At 32.9% G+C, this 15,952-nt stretch overlaps 1 protein-coding gene across 1 annotated transcript in view; it reads left to right on the forward strand.

The window, feature by feature from the left end:
* Positions 1-15,952, forward strand: part of SEMA3C (semaphorin 3C) — a 182,361-nt gene that overhangs the window by 85,840 nt on the left and 80,569 nt on the right. Inside the window, exons 4-6 of the mRNA XM_058297107.2 lie at positions 866-928; positions 7,759-7,878; positions 12,524-12,614. Of these exons, the coding sequence (XP_058153090.1) occupies positions 866-928; positions 7,759-7,878; positions 12,524-12,614 (274 nt within the window). The remainder of the gene's footprint in view (positions 1-865; positions 929-7,758; positions 7,879-12,523; positions 12,615-15,952) is intronic.

Below are 15,952 nucleotides of genomic sequence, written 5' to 3' on the forward strand. Positions count from 1 at the left end.
TATACACAAAAAGGCAAAAACAGGAGCATCAACTATAGCATAGAGAAATACACAGATAAAGGAGATGACCTACCTTGTCATTTGCATGTAAACCCAAGAGGGCTTGAAAGGAATGCAGTTATTAAATGCACCAGTATTTGATCAAGTTTGGCCTATATTGACCACTATACTGTAAAAGGAAATAAAATTATCTTCACTGGAATAAAAATATAAAAATAGTTTATCAATGTATTGCACCAAGACTCCTGAATTTACTATTTTCACAACAGGCAATGGACAGTCAATTAAAAAAAAAACTTCACTGCCAGAACTTACCAAGGCTATAGTGATTTAGAAGGCTACCATGATATTTTGTAGCAGAAATCCCTTAGATTTCATCAAGTTATTTTAGCTGTTGAAATACCTAGGGGCCCATTTTAAGTAATTCTTACCAGTGTGATTATGTGGTTTACCAAAAATAATATTAACGTGAGGCAGCAATATAAATGCAAATTAATTGTGATCTAAGCAGGAGAGAAAAGGGGACAATAAGTTAAAAGGGGGGAACTATGCGTCATATTGTGCACATTTATATTGCTGAAGACCTTATTTATTATATATTAATTAATATTTGATTATTAAGTGGACAAGTATTACCTAAAGATTTTTGTTAAAGTGAAAATTGATGCAAGAAATTAAAAAAATTATTATAATAAATTAAGTACAATTTATATTTACTTGCTTTCATAAAACTAAACAAGAAAGAATTTTGAAAATATGGGTATAGATATACCTTAAAAGAAATGTGTTAGCGTAAAGAAAATGAAGAGCAGTGTGCTGTCATATATCCAAGTGCGATTACATATTCATTTTCCTTTCTGAGCAGGTTTTCTGGCCAGCATCTGCAATCAAAGTTGAAGAATGCAAAATGGCTGGCAAAGATCCCACAGTGAGTGCTTAAAAAAACACACACACACAAACTTAAATATTTGGTCTTTGAGTCAGTATACCTTGAGTGCAGCCAAGATAAAGAGTGTTGGTGTTTTAACTCCTATGCTGGACACAGGGCAAAAATGTAAATCCAAAGAGATGGGAACTCTTACACCATCTGCAGTTTTGGAATTCCTGACTGGGTAAAAATTTCATTATTGCATGCTGACACTTTTCATGATGGATTTCAGTAATAACCCCTGTCCCAAGTGGATCCAACCTGCAGAATTCTCAGCAGGCTGCTGAAATAATGATAAGGCAAGTGTCTGGAGCAGTTCCAATGCCATGTGAGCTTTTCCAAGGAAAGATACTCGGCAAAAGGGTAGTGGTTAATCGGCACATTACAAAGGCATAAATCACTAATGATGAATGGTGCTTTTGTTAATTAAAGATAATCATGAAAACAACAATCAAGGCACATATATATATATACTAATAAATGTTCAGTGTGTACTACTTATATACAAATCATATTGCTTTACGTGGGCTTCATTATTCAGAATGAAGGAATTCATATTGATTTCTATAAATGAGTTACTGAAACTGGCACACTGAATTATTCTTGAATATTATAAAAGAAATATATAGAATGTATCTTTAATGTTCATATGTCATTTCATGTTTATGATGAAGCCTATATGATGTCATTTTACCTTTTTGTCTCAAATTGTGAAAAATAATATAATGGAAATAAGTATTCAAATCACCCGCTCCTTCACAAATAATTTGGTAAAGATATTCCTTCCTTCCTTCCTTCCTTCCTTCCTTCCTTCCTTTCTTCCTTCCTTCCTTCCTTCCTTCCTTCCTCCCTCCCTCCCTTCCTCCCTCCCACCCTTCCTCCTTTCTCCCATTCCTTTCCTCAACAAATATTTATTGAACACCTATTATGTGTCTGGCATTGGGCTGGTTGTTGAAGAAATAATTTATGGAAAATTGTTCCAGCTCTCATCAATTTTACTGTCTTGTTGAGGAGGTCAATATTAATCAAATGAGCATGGAAATACGAAACCTACGTAAATGAAACTGAAATATAGTGATTAGGTAGAAAAAATAGGAAATGCATGTGTGTATACACACACACACACACCAACACATTCAGGTGTAAAGTTATAACAAATAACAGGCTCAACTTAGTTTCATGAGTGTTGACCAAGCACTCCCTGTTGTGTGGTAGTGGCCAGAAATGATGACTGCTATCCTGGAGAGTGTGCGCTTAGCCTTGGTGGTGAGTATTTCAGAGATTCATCAGGTTAGCTCAAACACAGGAAAAGGCTAATCTGTGATGAAGAAGGAAATATGGAAATAAAGTTTATAATTTCAGTTTAAGTATAAGATTCTGCAAAGGTTTGGCTCAAGGCAGGGCCAGGAAAGTACCTGGAGTATATGATCTTTGGGTGTCAAACTCATTCTTGGACCAGGTCTGCAGGAGTGACTCAGCTTTGGGTCTTACTTTTTCAGTGTTATTATGCACCCTAGAGGAGGTATTAAAAATTGAGCAGAAAAATGTTGAGGGGGCATATTTGCTATCTGAGGGACTTACTGTACCACCTTCTAGGATGAAAAGCAGAAAATATGGAAGATACATTCAAAGGACTGCATTATATTTGCCTTCCAGGGATTCAGTATTAGAATGCAGCATAATGTTGTGGAAAATATGTTTTTTTTTCCTTCTCAAAGCTATTTAATAATTGTGTATGCATAGAACTGTTTTCCTTGTTCTAAAGGTAGAGATATTTTTCCACTGATGTGTATAATGTGATAATGTCTTACCTTTTGCCACAATAATATACTGTGGCTATAATTACTGAATATGATTGTCCTTTGTTCAGAAACATTTGCATTTCACATCCATAGAAACTGCCACAAGTATAATATGTAGGCTTTAGATATCTTTATACACTCTATTTCCAAAAATTGCTATTAATTTTCTGAAGAATCTTAGCCAAGTCCCTTGAATTCCTATTCCCTTTGGGAAATTAGAAAACCTCAGTTGTTTATATTCTGACAATTAGTAGTCATTAGATAAAATGGCCCTTGCATGTTTACATTTTCCCATAGTTTTGTCATGTTCTAATATCATTCATGGCTATCTTTAAATTCTGTCAATGGATTATACACAAAGAGAAACAGCTAGTGGATGGTCCCATTCTAGGCATTTTTAGGTTCAGCTGGACAGATTCAGTCAATGTTTTTAGGTCCTGGAAATAATAATCAAACTAATTTTTGAATACATGTTCTTTCTATGCAAGTATTTCAGATGTACATTTTGTTTAACCCAAATCTTACTCATTTAAATTATTATATTAATCATCTTCTATTGAGCAAAAAAGAAAGTGGTGACAATTAAAGTCCATACTGATATAAAATTTGAAGAAAAATAAAATGCAGGATCAAGCATCCCTTAATCTTTCAGATGTTTTTAGTTATATCAAGTTTTAGTGAAAGTTACCAAAAGAGAAAACATTTATGAGGATGTAATTCAATATAACCTAAAATTTGATCCCAGATAATACAGAATAATAAACAAGTTTATAAAGAAACTAAATTATCATGAGACTTATTTGCTGCCTCATCTAATGACAGTGTAACCTACTTCCCATTTCCCTTTTTGTCCTTTTGTATTCACATTCCTACATGCTCTGTTTATTTCTAAATGTAATATTTTATTCTTGCTAAATAAATTGAGCTTAAACAATAGCACATGTTGTTAAATACATATCCAAGGAAGTAGAGTTTAGTTAATATACTAGGTAAACACTGTAGAAGATCATTGAAAAATTAAACAAAATTATATGTATTTAGATATGTATTCAATACACATACGATGTCAAACAATTTATTAATTATAGAATATCAGTTTCCTTATTCATGTGACCAGAAAATCCTAAACTATTAAAAAGAATATCTTATGTAGGAATAACTTTGCCAGAATACTTTGATTTATTCCCCAGACAAAAGAATGTAGACCAAGAAGAAAAAAAAAATGAGGTATTCACTCCTTTGTATAGTATGGGCAAAGAAACAATGATTTTAAAGCCCTATACACTTGTGTTCCATGATATATTTTAATAACATCTATTTCTAAACAATACAATTTATACAGAAATCCTGCAAAGTCTAGAAAGCAACGGAAAACAAACCATCTCTTACTAACTTTGTGATCTGAAGATTTAACCTCTCCATACCCCAGTTTCCTTATCTGTAAAATGGACATACTCATAGTATCCACCTTATCAGATTATTGAGATGATTAATAAGTTAATATTTACAGAGTTTTTAGGACAGTACATTACACACAGTAAATGCCATACAACTGTTAAGTAGATAAAATAAATTGTTCTACCCAAAGATATTCACTCAATTTAGGGTCTGTCTTTATAGGATTCTATTATATAGACATGTATACATATATATAATAAATTAAATTTATATTCTTCGTATGTTAGCAGCCTGATTTTTCATTTGTTCCAGGAAATAGTTTTGAAAGAGAATTAAACAATAAAATGAAAACATCCATCGCATTTAGTTATACTGGAGTCTCTAAGACTAGCTTTCATTCATTCTCCAAACCTTTCATGGATATCTGCTATAGTCAGGACCTGTACTAAGTTCTGTGTAAAACAGACTCCCTGTCCACTTCACAGGATTGGTACTGAGGGTTGGAATCAATTATTCATCTGAAAGAATCTAATAGCTGACACTAGTGTGTATTTATCATATGCCAGAAACTATTGTGCCTTTATTGATATATCCCTCACAAATGACCCCTCCTGTTAATCCTTTACATCCAGTTCAGCATTACTCATCCTGTCTTCTTTCCTTATGACTTTTTAAAAATGTGTATGTACCTCCACTATAGAAGCTACCACAGCCTGATGTATTATGTCCTCCCTTCTTTGAAAGCATGGGTTGAGTCTATTTATGCCACCACGCACAGCGACTTTCCCAGAGCAGGAGTTCAGTAAATATTTGCTGGGTGGAACTGACACATATGCAGTGATCCAGATCAGAAATAATGTGGACAGAAACTAACGCAGCCACAGTGGAAATATACGGGAACTAGATAATGATTTCAAATAATTAACTCAATTAATTGTATTTTTGTTTTCTTGTCAGTGTGTTGAGGCAGAGGTATGCACTAAGTTTCAGGTAGTGTGGGAATCTGTCCTGTTGCCAATTAACAGTTTCCTAAAGAAAAGGCGGATGATGGGGGATAGCCGTGGTTCAAGAGCTTCATTTATCCTCACTGGAATTCTATTTCTTTATATTTAAAATGGAATAATAATATTCTGATTGAGCATTGATATGGGAATTAAGTAGGAGGTTTGTAAATATTAATGACTTAAAGAAACTCCTCTCCAATAATTATGGGTTCCTCACCCAGTGAGAGATTACTGGCTAATTGTTCAGGATTCAGTGTAGACACATTTGTGTTAAGCAATCTGCTTTACCCTTTTCTAGTTATATGACCTTGGGCAAGTTAAATAACCTCTAAGCTTTATTTTTTAATGTGATTAGATTATTGTAGCATACAGTAAATTCTTAATAAATTTGAATTATAAAGGTGAAAGAAAAATTTCCTGGAAAGTAAGAGCGGTGAAATATATAAAATGACTACTCTGATGTGTAGCATATAATAACCTCTCAACAGATATTAGTCATAACAAGCATATGTAAGTAGTGCATATGTATGTAGATAAACATGTACATTAAACGAATAAAATCTGTTATTTCAAATATAAAAGAAAAGCTATTGACTTCTTTTTCCCAATAGCAGTAATTCATGAAGATAATTTGAGTCCCATAATGGCTAAATTTAATGTGAAAAAAAAACAAAAACGTGCATCGTATTGACCACAATTTCCCTTTTAATAGATATGTTATATACATACCATACTTCACATACACTTTTTTCTCCAGAGAAGCACATTGCCATTGTGGTTATGCAATCCATATTCAGATACCTTTATAAACAGGTGTCAGGATACATTGACACTATATGCTTTACAAAAATCCTTAAGTCTTAAAATAAAAATAAAATGTATATAGTCTGGTCTGTAAGGATTAATTTCTTTGACTGCAGAGCTAATGATTGATTATTTGATAACAAAAATCCATAATGGAAACATCTGTATAAAATTACTCCTTATGAAAGAAGCAAATATTTTCCGGCAAGAAGTAATGAATGCAAAAGGGAAAATTATGGGAAAATATAAAATAATATTTATGTTGAATTAAATTTAACTTATATTTTGGCATAGTTTGCTTTATTTTACTTCTCAAATAATAGAAAAAATAAATGAGTATTATTAAAACTTTTTTAAAAATTGCCAGTATCAGGAAGAGGGGGGCAAAATTAAAACCTTACATGCTGTCTGACCACCCAGGGAAAACTCACTGTTATACTTTTGATATATTTCCTTATAGTCTTTAAAAAATTCTGTCTGTAATTACAAAATTATTTGAATATCTTTTACAAGAAAAATGACTTTGTGAAGGTAAAAACATTCAATCTCAGGTTTGGATAATTTATAGCCTGGCACATGTGGAATCCAATCATTAATGCATCCACTGTGATCTGCATTTGGTGCTGACCACGTACTCCTTTATGTACTCTTTATGTGCTCCTGCAAGATCACAGTCCATCTATAATCACAGTAATCATTTTGAATTTCATTGAGTAAATAAATAACAGAGTTACCTACAGTTGGACTGGGAACAGGTGAGACAGGAGATTTGGGGGGAGAAGAAAGGGGTGTTTGAGGGAATCAAAGGACCGAAAGATAATGATTACATCATTCTTTATAGAAAGCAAACAATGCTGGCACTTTGTATAAGGTTGGTCTTATTTACCATTACAAAAGACAATTAATGTTTGTCATTGTGTAGTGACAATATGGGCCTTGTAAAAGCACAATTTCCTTCAGAATATGTTCATATAATATGTGTGCGTGTGTGTATATATATATATATATACATATATATATATATACACCTGTGTATTCAATGCTTAGAAGAAAAAACTATGGCCTCTATAAAATCAGTTGTTGTACTTCTCAATTTCTGAACATTCTCAGGTAAAAAGCAAGCTTATAAAGTTTTAGGACTTAAATTCCTACAAAGTATATAAAATATCAAAACGTAAAAATAATAGATAATTTTCATCATTACCTGAGTCACACTATCTCCATTCTGAAATAAAATAATAGATTAATCATGTTGTTCTCTTATTCCCCCAAAACATAATTTAGGCAATAAAAAAAAAGTGGAAAAGAAAATATATAGAAAATATTGCTGAATAATATTTTCTTTGGAATGAGATATATAAATTCGAGAGTATTTTCAAATGAAATATTAGATGTAGTACAGATTTAAGCAGAAGTAATAAAACCATGGCTTGTATGAAACTCTGTTCAATTAAGTTCCACAAAATTAGAGTTTTTTGTCTAGTTTCACTGACTGAGCTTGCCCAAGGGCTAGACTATCACATGAAGTACTCAGTGTTGCATGATTGTTTCTGTAAAATATTTGTGGCTCTTCCTGGTGTCATCCTTTTTCTTCAGTGGCACCAAATCTTAAACTTTGCTTTGGTACTTCCATAAATTACATGAGTATTCTTAAAGTACCCTAATGAGATAGACTCATTTTCTTAAGGATATGGGATAAAACATCAGAGATTATGTAATCTCACGGGTTTCTATTATCTAAAACCTTAAGTTATTATAACAGTTAAAAATAGTAATGAAAGTCATTAGATTACTAACCACTTATTTACCTGTTTCTCTTTAGCATGGCTGTGGAAACTTCGTTCGTGTAATTCAGGCTTTCAACCGCACTCATTTGTATGTTTGTGGCAGTGGTGCTTTCAGTCCAGTCTGTACTTACTTAAACAGAGGCAGGAGATCAGAGGTACGTGTAACGATTTATCATCATTAGTTTTAGTGTTAATGTCCAAGATTTTTAAAAATGTGGCATTTTAGAGCAATAATTTGGAAATATAATCAATCACCATAAAAATATTTTCAAATCCTTTATATACAAAGTGGATTCCTGTCTGCCAAGTTACTGAAGAATAGCTTTTTGTCTTCAGTTAAAAGGAATATATATATATTTCTATATGTAAAAGTCATAAAAGATAAAGGAATAACATTAAATTTCATAATTACTTTGAATGGAAAGCATTGATAATATTTGCTTCAAATTAGAGAAATATTGTGGCATATACTTTTCAACTCAAATTTATTTCGAATAATTTCTTATTTATCTTCAAATTTGGCAAACCTTTATGAAGTTCACACCTGTAAGAAGTATATAAATCAGGGCACTAAGAGCCTTTGCTAAACAGCCCAAGTAAGTGAAATATAAGGCTGCTTGAACTTCACCTGTGATATTTACTACTGTGTTTATCCCAGTCCATGCCTGTTGACTAAGGAAATGATTCATTAGTCCAAAAGAGTTTTCCATGTACTTTAGTCAAATATGTTGTTTTACTTAATTTGTTTATTTTTAAAGCTGAATACTTTCAAATTTTCTTATTTTGGTTTCATTATGGATCTAAAATTTAGAAAGTCTAGTTCTTAAAGAATGTCTTAATTCAATTTTAGTGCTTAGAATTGTGAAAATGTATTAAATATTGCTCCTGATACACTGCATAAAATTTGTTTTCCTTTTAACAAGAATAAATCTACTTTAGAACTAATAAAATTGAATTATTTTATTAGTCTCTATTATTTTATTGTTGGATTCATTTTTTCAGACATGTAATTTATACATATATATCTTTTGGTAAATAAAATGTCACTAAAAATAATATTGAATATTAATTTGACCCCCGCATTGAGTCAGTTCCAAATGTGGTTCATGATGGTATAAAATCTTAAAATCCTTAAAGAAAATAAAGCTATGCTTCTAGCGCTGCATTGAGCTTGTCATTAGAACTGCATGCCTGTGATCAACTTATTAAATAAGCTTCTGCCTCAGATGTCTGCAATCTGTCAGACACTCAATGGAAGGCTTTGCAGTAGTCCCTGTAGAGACCAACAATAGCATAACAATTTTCAGAGCACAGCTTTCAATTTTCCCATGTACAAATTGCTCACTATACACTTCAAAGTTTAAGTGGAAAGCTTGTCCAAAAATTAATCTTTGGAAAACCAGCATGGAATAACATTTTAATCACTTTACTAAATATGAACTAATTTAGTCTTACATCAAAAGATATGTTTCAAAGGGGCAGGCTTTCCATTAATTAATTTAGGCTCTTTACATATTATGTGAACATCTTAAGAGCAAAATTGGATATGAAAGCAGTTATAATTTTTTAAGCTTTATATGTTTATTTGTTTTCTCTGGTCAGAGGATTTTACCATAACATCATTTTAATATTGTACAAACCAACAAGTAAATATAAAACCACCCAGTTTTATCAAACATGTAGTATTTAAACATATATATCTATATATATTTATTTTGTTTTAGGACGAAATCTACCTAAACTGACCATATAATGATGTGGAAAGTTTATTTTGAGAGTGCTCTCTCTTCATCCCTAATATTGTTCTTTGTAATGATTGGGGGTAGCACTGACTGCAACCACCCTGTTAGTACTTAGATATGATATTTTTCATCTGTTTGAAAACAATTTGAAAGTGAACCAGATTAGTTTGGCACACTCATGAATTATTCATTTTATTTCTGAGATGCTATCTACCAACCTTCATCTGCTTATCTTCATAGGAATCCACTGTTTCTCAGAAACTATGTTACAAATCTAAGTTACTTTTTGAGCACCAAACACTTCCATTATACAATCTATTATCATCTGTTGGTTTGTTTCTGCATGTGTGCATGTGTGTGTGTGATTCGGAACTTTTCCTGCAACATTTTAACAGTGCTTATTCAAAGATCCCAGAATCCCTTGCTACATCAATTCTTAACCACAGTTCAATTTATTGAAATTAAAAATCATGGAATTTAAATAGTAAGGTCAAGAAAAGGGAAGGCTGATAAATTGGGAGAAAGCAGAGAGAATTTCTTAGGTGTGAGTTTGAAGAACTGAAATGGGGTGCTTGCATTAGTGATTCTTAGGATGACGAGATCCAGGCCATGACTCTGTGAGTATGACAATGCAGTGCAATGGAGGAGCAGGTCAGTGGAGAGCAAGCTGGAGCTAAGGGTTCTTCTCCACCCCTGCAGTGCCAAGACTCACTTCTTTAATCAAATCTGTATCTCTGATTCTAGAACCATAACCAGGCTTGCCAGATTTTCTTCCTTTCCTGAGATTGCTTTCCTTTGATATGATTATCTGTTTAGTTTACGTCATTACTTAAATGATGGCCTTTTAGAAAGAAGCATAGGTAGTAGTCAGGTGATTGAATTTAAGTTTGTTTTTGCCACTATTTAGGTACATGAGCTTGAGAAAATCTTATTTACCTCATCCGTACAGTGAATTCATTGAACAAGATCCTGTAGTACCTTTTCAGGCTAGAGGGCAATGATTCTTTTTTTTTTTTTAATACCCCCCTTGGGCGTTTTGCACACTGTCTGCTCTCTGTGTCCATTCACTGTGCGTTCTTCTGTGTCTATATTTATTTACTTATTCCTGTCCCTCTCGCACCCGCCTGCCCGCCCGCCTGTGGCTTGTTTTGCTGTTTGCTTTCTGTGTCCGTTCGCTCTGCGCTCTTCTGTGTTCTTGCTTGGCTCCATTTTTTTGTTGTGTCACCTTGCTGAGTCAGCTCTTCGTGACACTTGTGGGTGAGCCTGCCTTCACAAGGAGGCCCCCAGGATGTGAACCCAGGGCCTCCCATATGGTAGACGGGGGCCCAACTTGATTGAGCCACAGCCACTTGCCGGCAATGATTCTTTTTAAGTTCTGTGCTTGCTTATTGCTTCCAGGATGGCCAGGACATCATATGTAATTTTTTCTTTAAATTGAACTAGTTTTATTATCTTCAAGAAATCAAAACTTCAGATTCATCTTCGTTGTCTTCATTTTCCTGAGTAATATTCATTTTGAAACTGGTTGCCAAATCCTCTTGATTGTCACTTTGCAATATTTCTTGCCATCTCTACTGGTCTTACCATCACCACTGAGATCAGAGCATGTCAGATTGTTATTGCCTAATTCTGCATTAGCACAATAGACCACTAACCTATTTTCCTGAATCCATTGTCTGTCTTATACCTGCCATTCCCAATCATCCTAAAACAAGGTAAGGGTCAATCTCCTTAAAGCAGAGTTTTGATCATTTCACTTCCATACTCAAAAATACTAATGAGTCTACATTTCTTTTAGGAAAATTGTCAAAAACCTCCGTTTGATAATGAAGGTCATCCATCTCCTGATCTAACTTGTAAAAGCGATCATTTTTTCCTTTGAATTTAAGTTGTAACTTTTACTAACTTCATGTAAGAGAAAAATAAACATTTATGTTGACAAAAGTGAGGCTATACTCACCAAAAATTTCAAATTGAACCCATTGCCCCCAATCCCTTGACTTCTCTGTTCCCTCCCCTGTTTTAAATTTTCTCCTTAGCACAAAGCACCATTTAACATAGTGTATATTTTTTTTATTTATTCTCTTTATTTTCTATTTACCTCTTTAGGGTTAGTAGAGATTTTTGTTTGTTTTCTTCATTGTGTCTTCAATATTTCCTAAGAACCTGGCACATAGTAGATGCTCAGTAAATCTTTGTTGTATAAATAAACAAATGCTTAAATGACACCTTTTATCTAAAGTTCTTTTGTTGACTATGGTACAAGGCTTTATATAATGAAATTAAGCTAAAACATAGTATCTTATTTTAAAAAATCATCTCAATTATTCTGGAAATATTGAGTCCTTACACAACATTTCTCTGTGCACATACTTTACTTCTATTGGTCAATGTCCAACAAATCTACTTCAGGTGTATAATAACCTTGACATTCAAGATTTATTTTATTTACCCCCCCCCACCTCTTGTTTGCTCTTGCTGCCTACTCTATGTGTCCATTCACTGTGTGTGTGTCTTCTCTTTAGGAGGCACCAGGAACGGAACCTGGAATCTCCCATGTGGGAGAGAGGTGCTCAGTCTCTTGAGCCACCTCAGCTCCCTGCTTTGTTGTATCTCGTCTTTCTTCTTTGTGTCTCCTGTTGCATCATCTTGCTGTGTTAGCTCACTGCTCCTGCCTATTGCACAAGCATGCTATCTTGCTTCATCTTCTTCAGGAGGCACTGGGAACCAAACCTGGGACCTCCCATGTGGTAGGCAGGAGCTCAATCATTTGTGCCACATCCGTTTCCTATAAGCGAATTTTTAGATGATGTTAATTTGAGAATCCATGTTGTATTAGCTCTATGGGGAGTGAAATAAAACTCTACCTGCTGACGTTAGCTTATAATTTACAGATGTATTCTTCTGATAGGACAAGTAAGTCCTAATATAGTAAATTGAGAAGGCATGAGCAATCATATAGAAATCATACTTTCATGGTGCTTTGTTTTACTGAAGAATATGTGTTTACTAAAGATAAAATTATTATTACTACATTTTTATTTTATCTACAATCAAGGACCAAGTTTTCATGATTGATTCCAAGAGTGAATCTGGAAAAGGACGCTGCTCTTTCAACCCCACTGTGAACACAGTGTCTGTTATGATCAGTAAGTAGAACTTAAAAGAGATAGCACTGGGGCGTGTGGAGGGCAAAAATAAAAATAACAAAGAAAACTAATAAAATGAAATTCATAGCAAGGTATGCATACCCATGTAAAAATGATTTGGATGGTTGCATGGATGATATTATGTGAGTGAAATAAGAAGAAAGTTGTAATCTTATACAGATCTTCTTATTTCCAAGAACACCCATTTAAATGAGAAATATATTTTCATCTACCATGACAATGCTGTCATTCCTAAAACAAGCCAATCATTTACAAAACTTACATGCATGTGTATACATATACTTATATATTATAAAGTATTTTTAGTATTTTCTGTAGTTTTTCTAGTATTAAGTACATCAACTTTTTCTCATGTTTTAGTCATATTTTAAAAATTATTAAAATGGTATTTCTTCCAAATGAAAGAATAAAGCAACCTCTTATCCAAGTATATTACCTGTGGATGGTCTTGAAGATGCTACACAAAAAAAGGAGGTGGTGGTAAAATACTTTTCTTTTCATTTTCCATAAAGTTTCAGTTAAGCAGCAGGCCCAATTGGTTGCTATTATATAAATTGACAAATCAATATGACCTTGAGCCTCAATCATTGAATGATGCTTTTCTATGGCTCATTTAAAAGACATTCTCTTATGGTTATTTAAGACAGTGTTTAGAAAATGTGTCATAATAAGCTGACTGTGGATTTTAATATGCTGAACATATAGTAGATGCTTTCTCTTCTTTGATCTATATATTGCTAGTAGTAGAATTGCAACCTTTGCCAATAGAACAGGTGAAAAATCAATTATTGTGTTTAAAATCCTTGTTCTAATCTATTTAAAATAGGCAACTCATTGTTCTCCACTCTGGAAACTAAATTAAGACAGGTACATTCAGCCCTGAGCTGAGTGTAAGCTTGGAAAGTATCCAGTGAATTATTTCCATATGCCCATTCAAACTGGGCAGGGCAGAGCCAAAACTACATTATTTGGATATAAAGTTAGAAAGATTTTTAAACTAAAAGATATACCCAATTATATCAGATGCAGGGTCTTTACATAAGTTTACAAATATTATTTAACAGAAAGAGTGTCTTAGAAAGTCTTTCTTCTAACTTAAAGGGAATTTTATTCCTCTCTATAAACTGTATAATATGTTTCATAGTGATTAAGTGTATACAAAAAGTTTTCATTTCACTTTTTTCAAGTTAAAGGATATGTAAATAAACTTCAAAGATCTGTTAACATAATGACACTGGAGTTTTATCTTATAGTAGTATATTGTTCAGAATAAAAGGGTTAGAGAAAGGCATTATAAATTTTCATGTTAAAATGTGATAAGTCACTTAATAGTTTGTACTTCAATTATTGGATTTGTTTACATAATATGAATTAGATACTGGCCTTCTTGATTTTTCAAGGGCCTATGATTTCATTTCCTATGTTCATGCTTCTTTACTACCATTTACTGTTTTGATTAACATTAAGACCTTTACTATCATAAAAAAGTCATTAAAGGATTTGCTTACATTATAAATCAAAAGTCAAAAGAGAAGGAAGGTTTATAAACTTGCATTTATCATTTTCTTTGTTCAATTACATATTTGTCCTGTTTATTATCTCTCCAAAATTACCTACAATATTGTCTTGTTTAGCACAGTAGATGAGTGTAGTCATTTCTCTCTTATCATGTAGTGCTTAATCACTGCCATTCAATTGCAATACACTAAATAACATAGATTGGCTAAAATACTTCTTTTTACTCAAGTGCCAAGCAACACTGAGAATTAGAAGAATTCCACATTTCACAATACAGCTTTGGCATTTAATCCATTGTGCAAGTTTAGTGTTCTTTTGCTATTTTTAGTCATTGTTGTAGCACTAAAAAAGAAACTGGATGATGTCTCTTAAAAAAACCTATCATAAAACACACACGGAAATGAAATTGGAAAGCAAAACATTTTTGTATTAAAGTTAAAAGGCACAAGTTTATCTTTGCATAAGAACTTTGCAAAGGAATTCTGAAAAAAAAATCCCACCTCTGAAACAAAATTCTTTCCAAAGTGACATTAATCAAATATTTCTTATTACTATATATACTATAAAATACTATAAAATGAAGAAGAAACTTCCAATCTTGTTACTAAAATTACTGATAATTTAAGACAAGAAAAAACCCAATTAGATGTGCAAACTTTTGTAATGTTTAAGACATAACTAATTAAGTATTATGCAATAAGATTAGCATTAGTCCTTTCAGGCATACCAACCGGCAAGAGTTGTTTTTCTTTTCCTCCATAGTAACAGATATGAGTATTATGATAGCTATGCTAGTCCATTTATTAAGCAGTAGGAATTTGTTACCCACTGTTTTGTGGATGATTATAACAAAAATATTAAATAGTTAATTACAAAGCAATCTGAAGTTTGTACGTGTATGAATGCTCCACAAATGTTCACAGAATTTTAAAGAAGCTCCATTGCTCAAAAATGCTTTTTGCACATTTTTGTTATCTTCCTGTAATACATTCCCATGGGCCTTTGACACCCACCAGAAAGAGTGATGAACTCGCAATGCCTGCCATACCTGCCTGCTAGCTGGTAGGGGTCCAGTTCATGACCTGGTGAGCACATATTAGAAACATTCCAGTCTCCATTCTGTCTAACCTGGGCCAACTGGTGCTGCTTATTACTAAAAAGTATGCCTAGAGTGCTTCAAAATGTTCCAGTCCTGCCAAGATGACCATGATCTGACTGTAACCAGGGGAATAATCCTACATCATCAATCAAAAAACACAGCTGCATGGCAGTCAGTGGACCAGACCTGTTAAATCTGAAACTTTAAAAAATAGATATTTAGCTACTGTTTTGTACTCAAGGGTAACATTGCTGCCTACCAATTAAATGCTTAACTGTCCTTACTAGGATGAAAATTCATAGGATGTTAACAGGTTAAACGTCCAGTGTTATTTATAGAGAGATTTAAATATATAAGTGTTTGAATCTATAATGAATAAAGATAATTTAACTTATTTTTTAAATATATTTTCTATCTTGTCTCTATGTTCTATTTTTTATAGGTTACTTGCAGTTGAAAGAGTAGTATTTCATTTATCATAATAGCGTTGTTTCAGCACTGAAAATCAAAACATATGCTTTTTTTTCTCTTTTTTTTTTTTGACATACTAGGGTCAGGAATTGAAACATTTGGGACCTCGTATGTGGGAAGCTGGCGCTCAACACCTGAGCCATATCCGCTCCAAAAACATAAACTTTTAATGATTAAATCAGTTAATCATTAATATTATTGTCACAATTTTAAGAAGAGGTCCATGTCA

The sequence above is a fragment of the Dasypus novemcinctus genome, chromosome 5 (genome assembly GCF_030445035.2).
Source record: "Dasypus novemcinctus isolate mDasNov1 chromosome 5, mDasNov1.1.hap2, whole genome shotgun sequence".
NCBI classification, from domain to species: domain Eukaryota; kingdom Metazoa; phylum Chordata; class Mammalia; order Cingulata; family Dasypodidae; genus Dasypus; species Dasypus novemcinctus.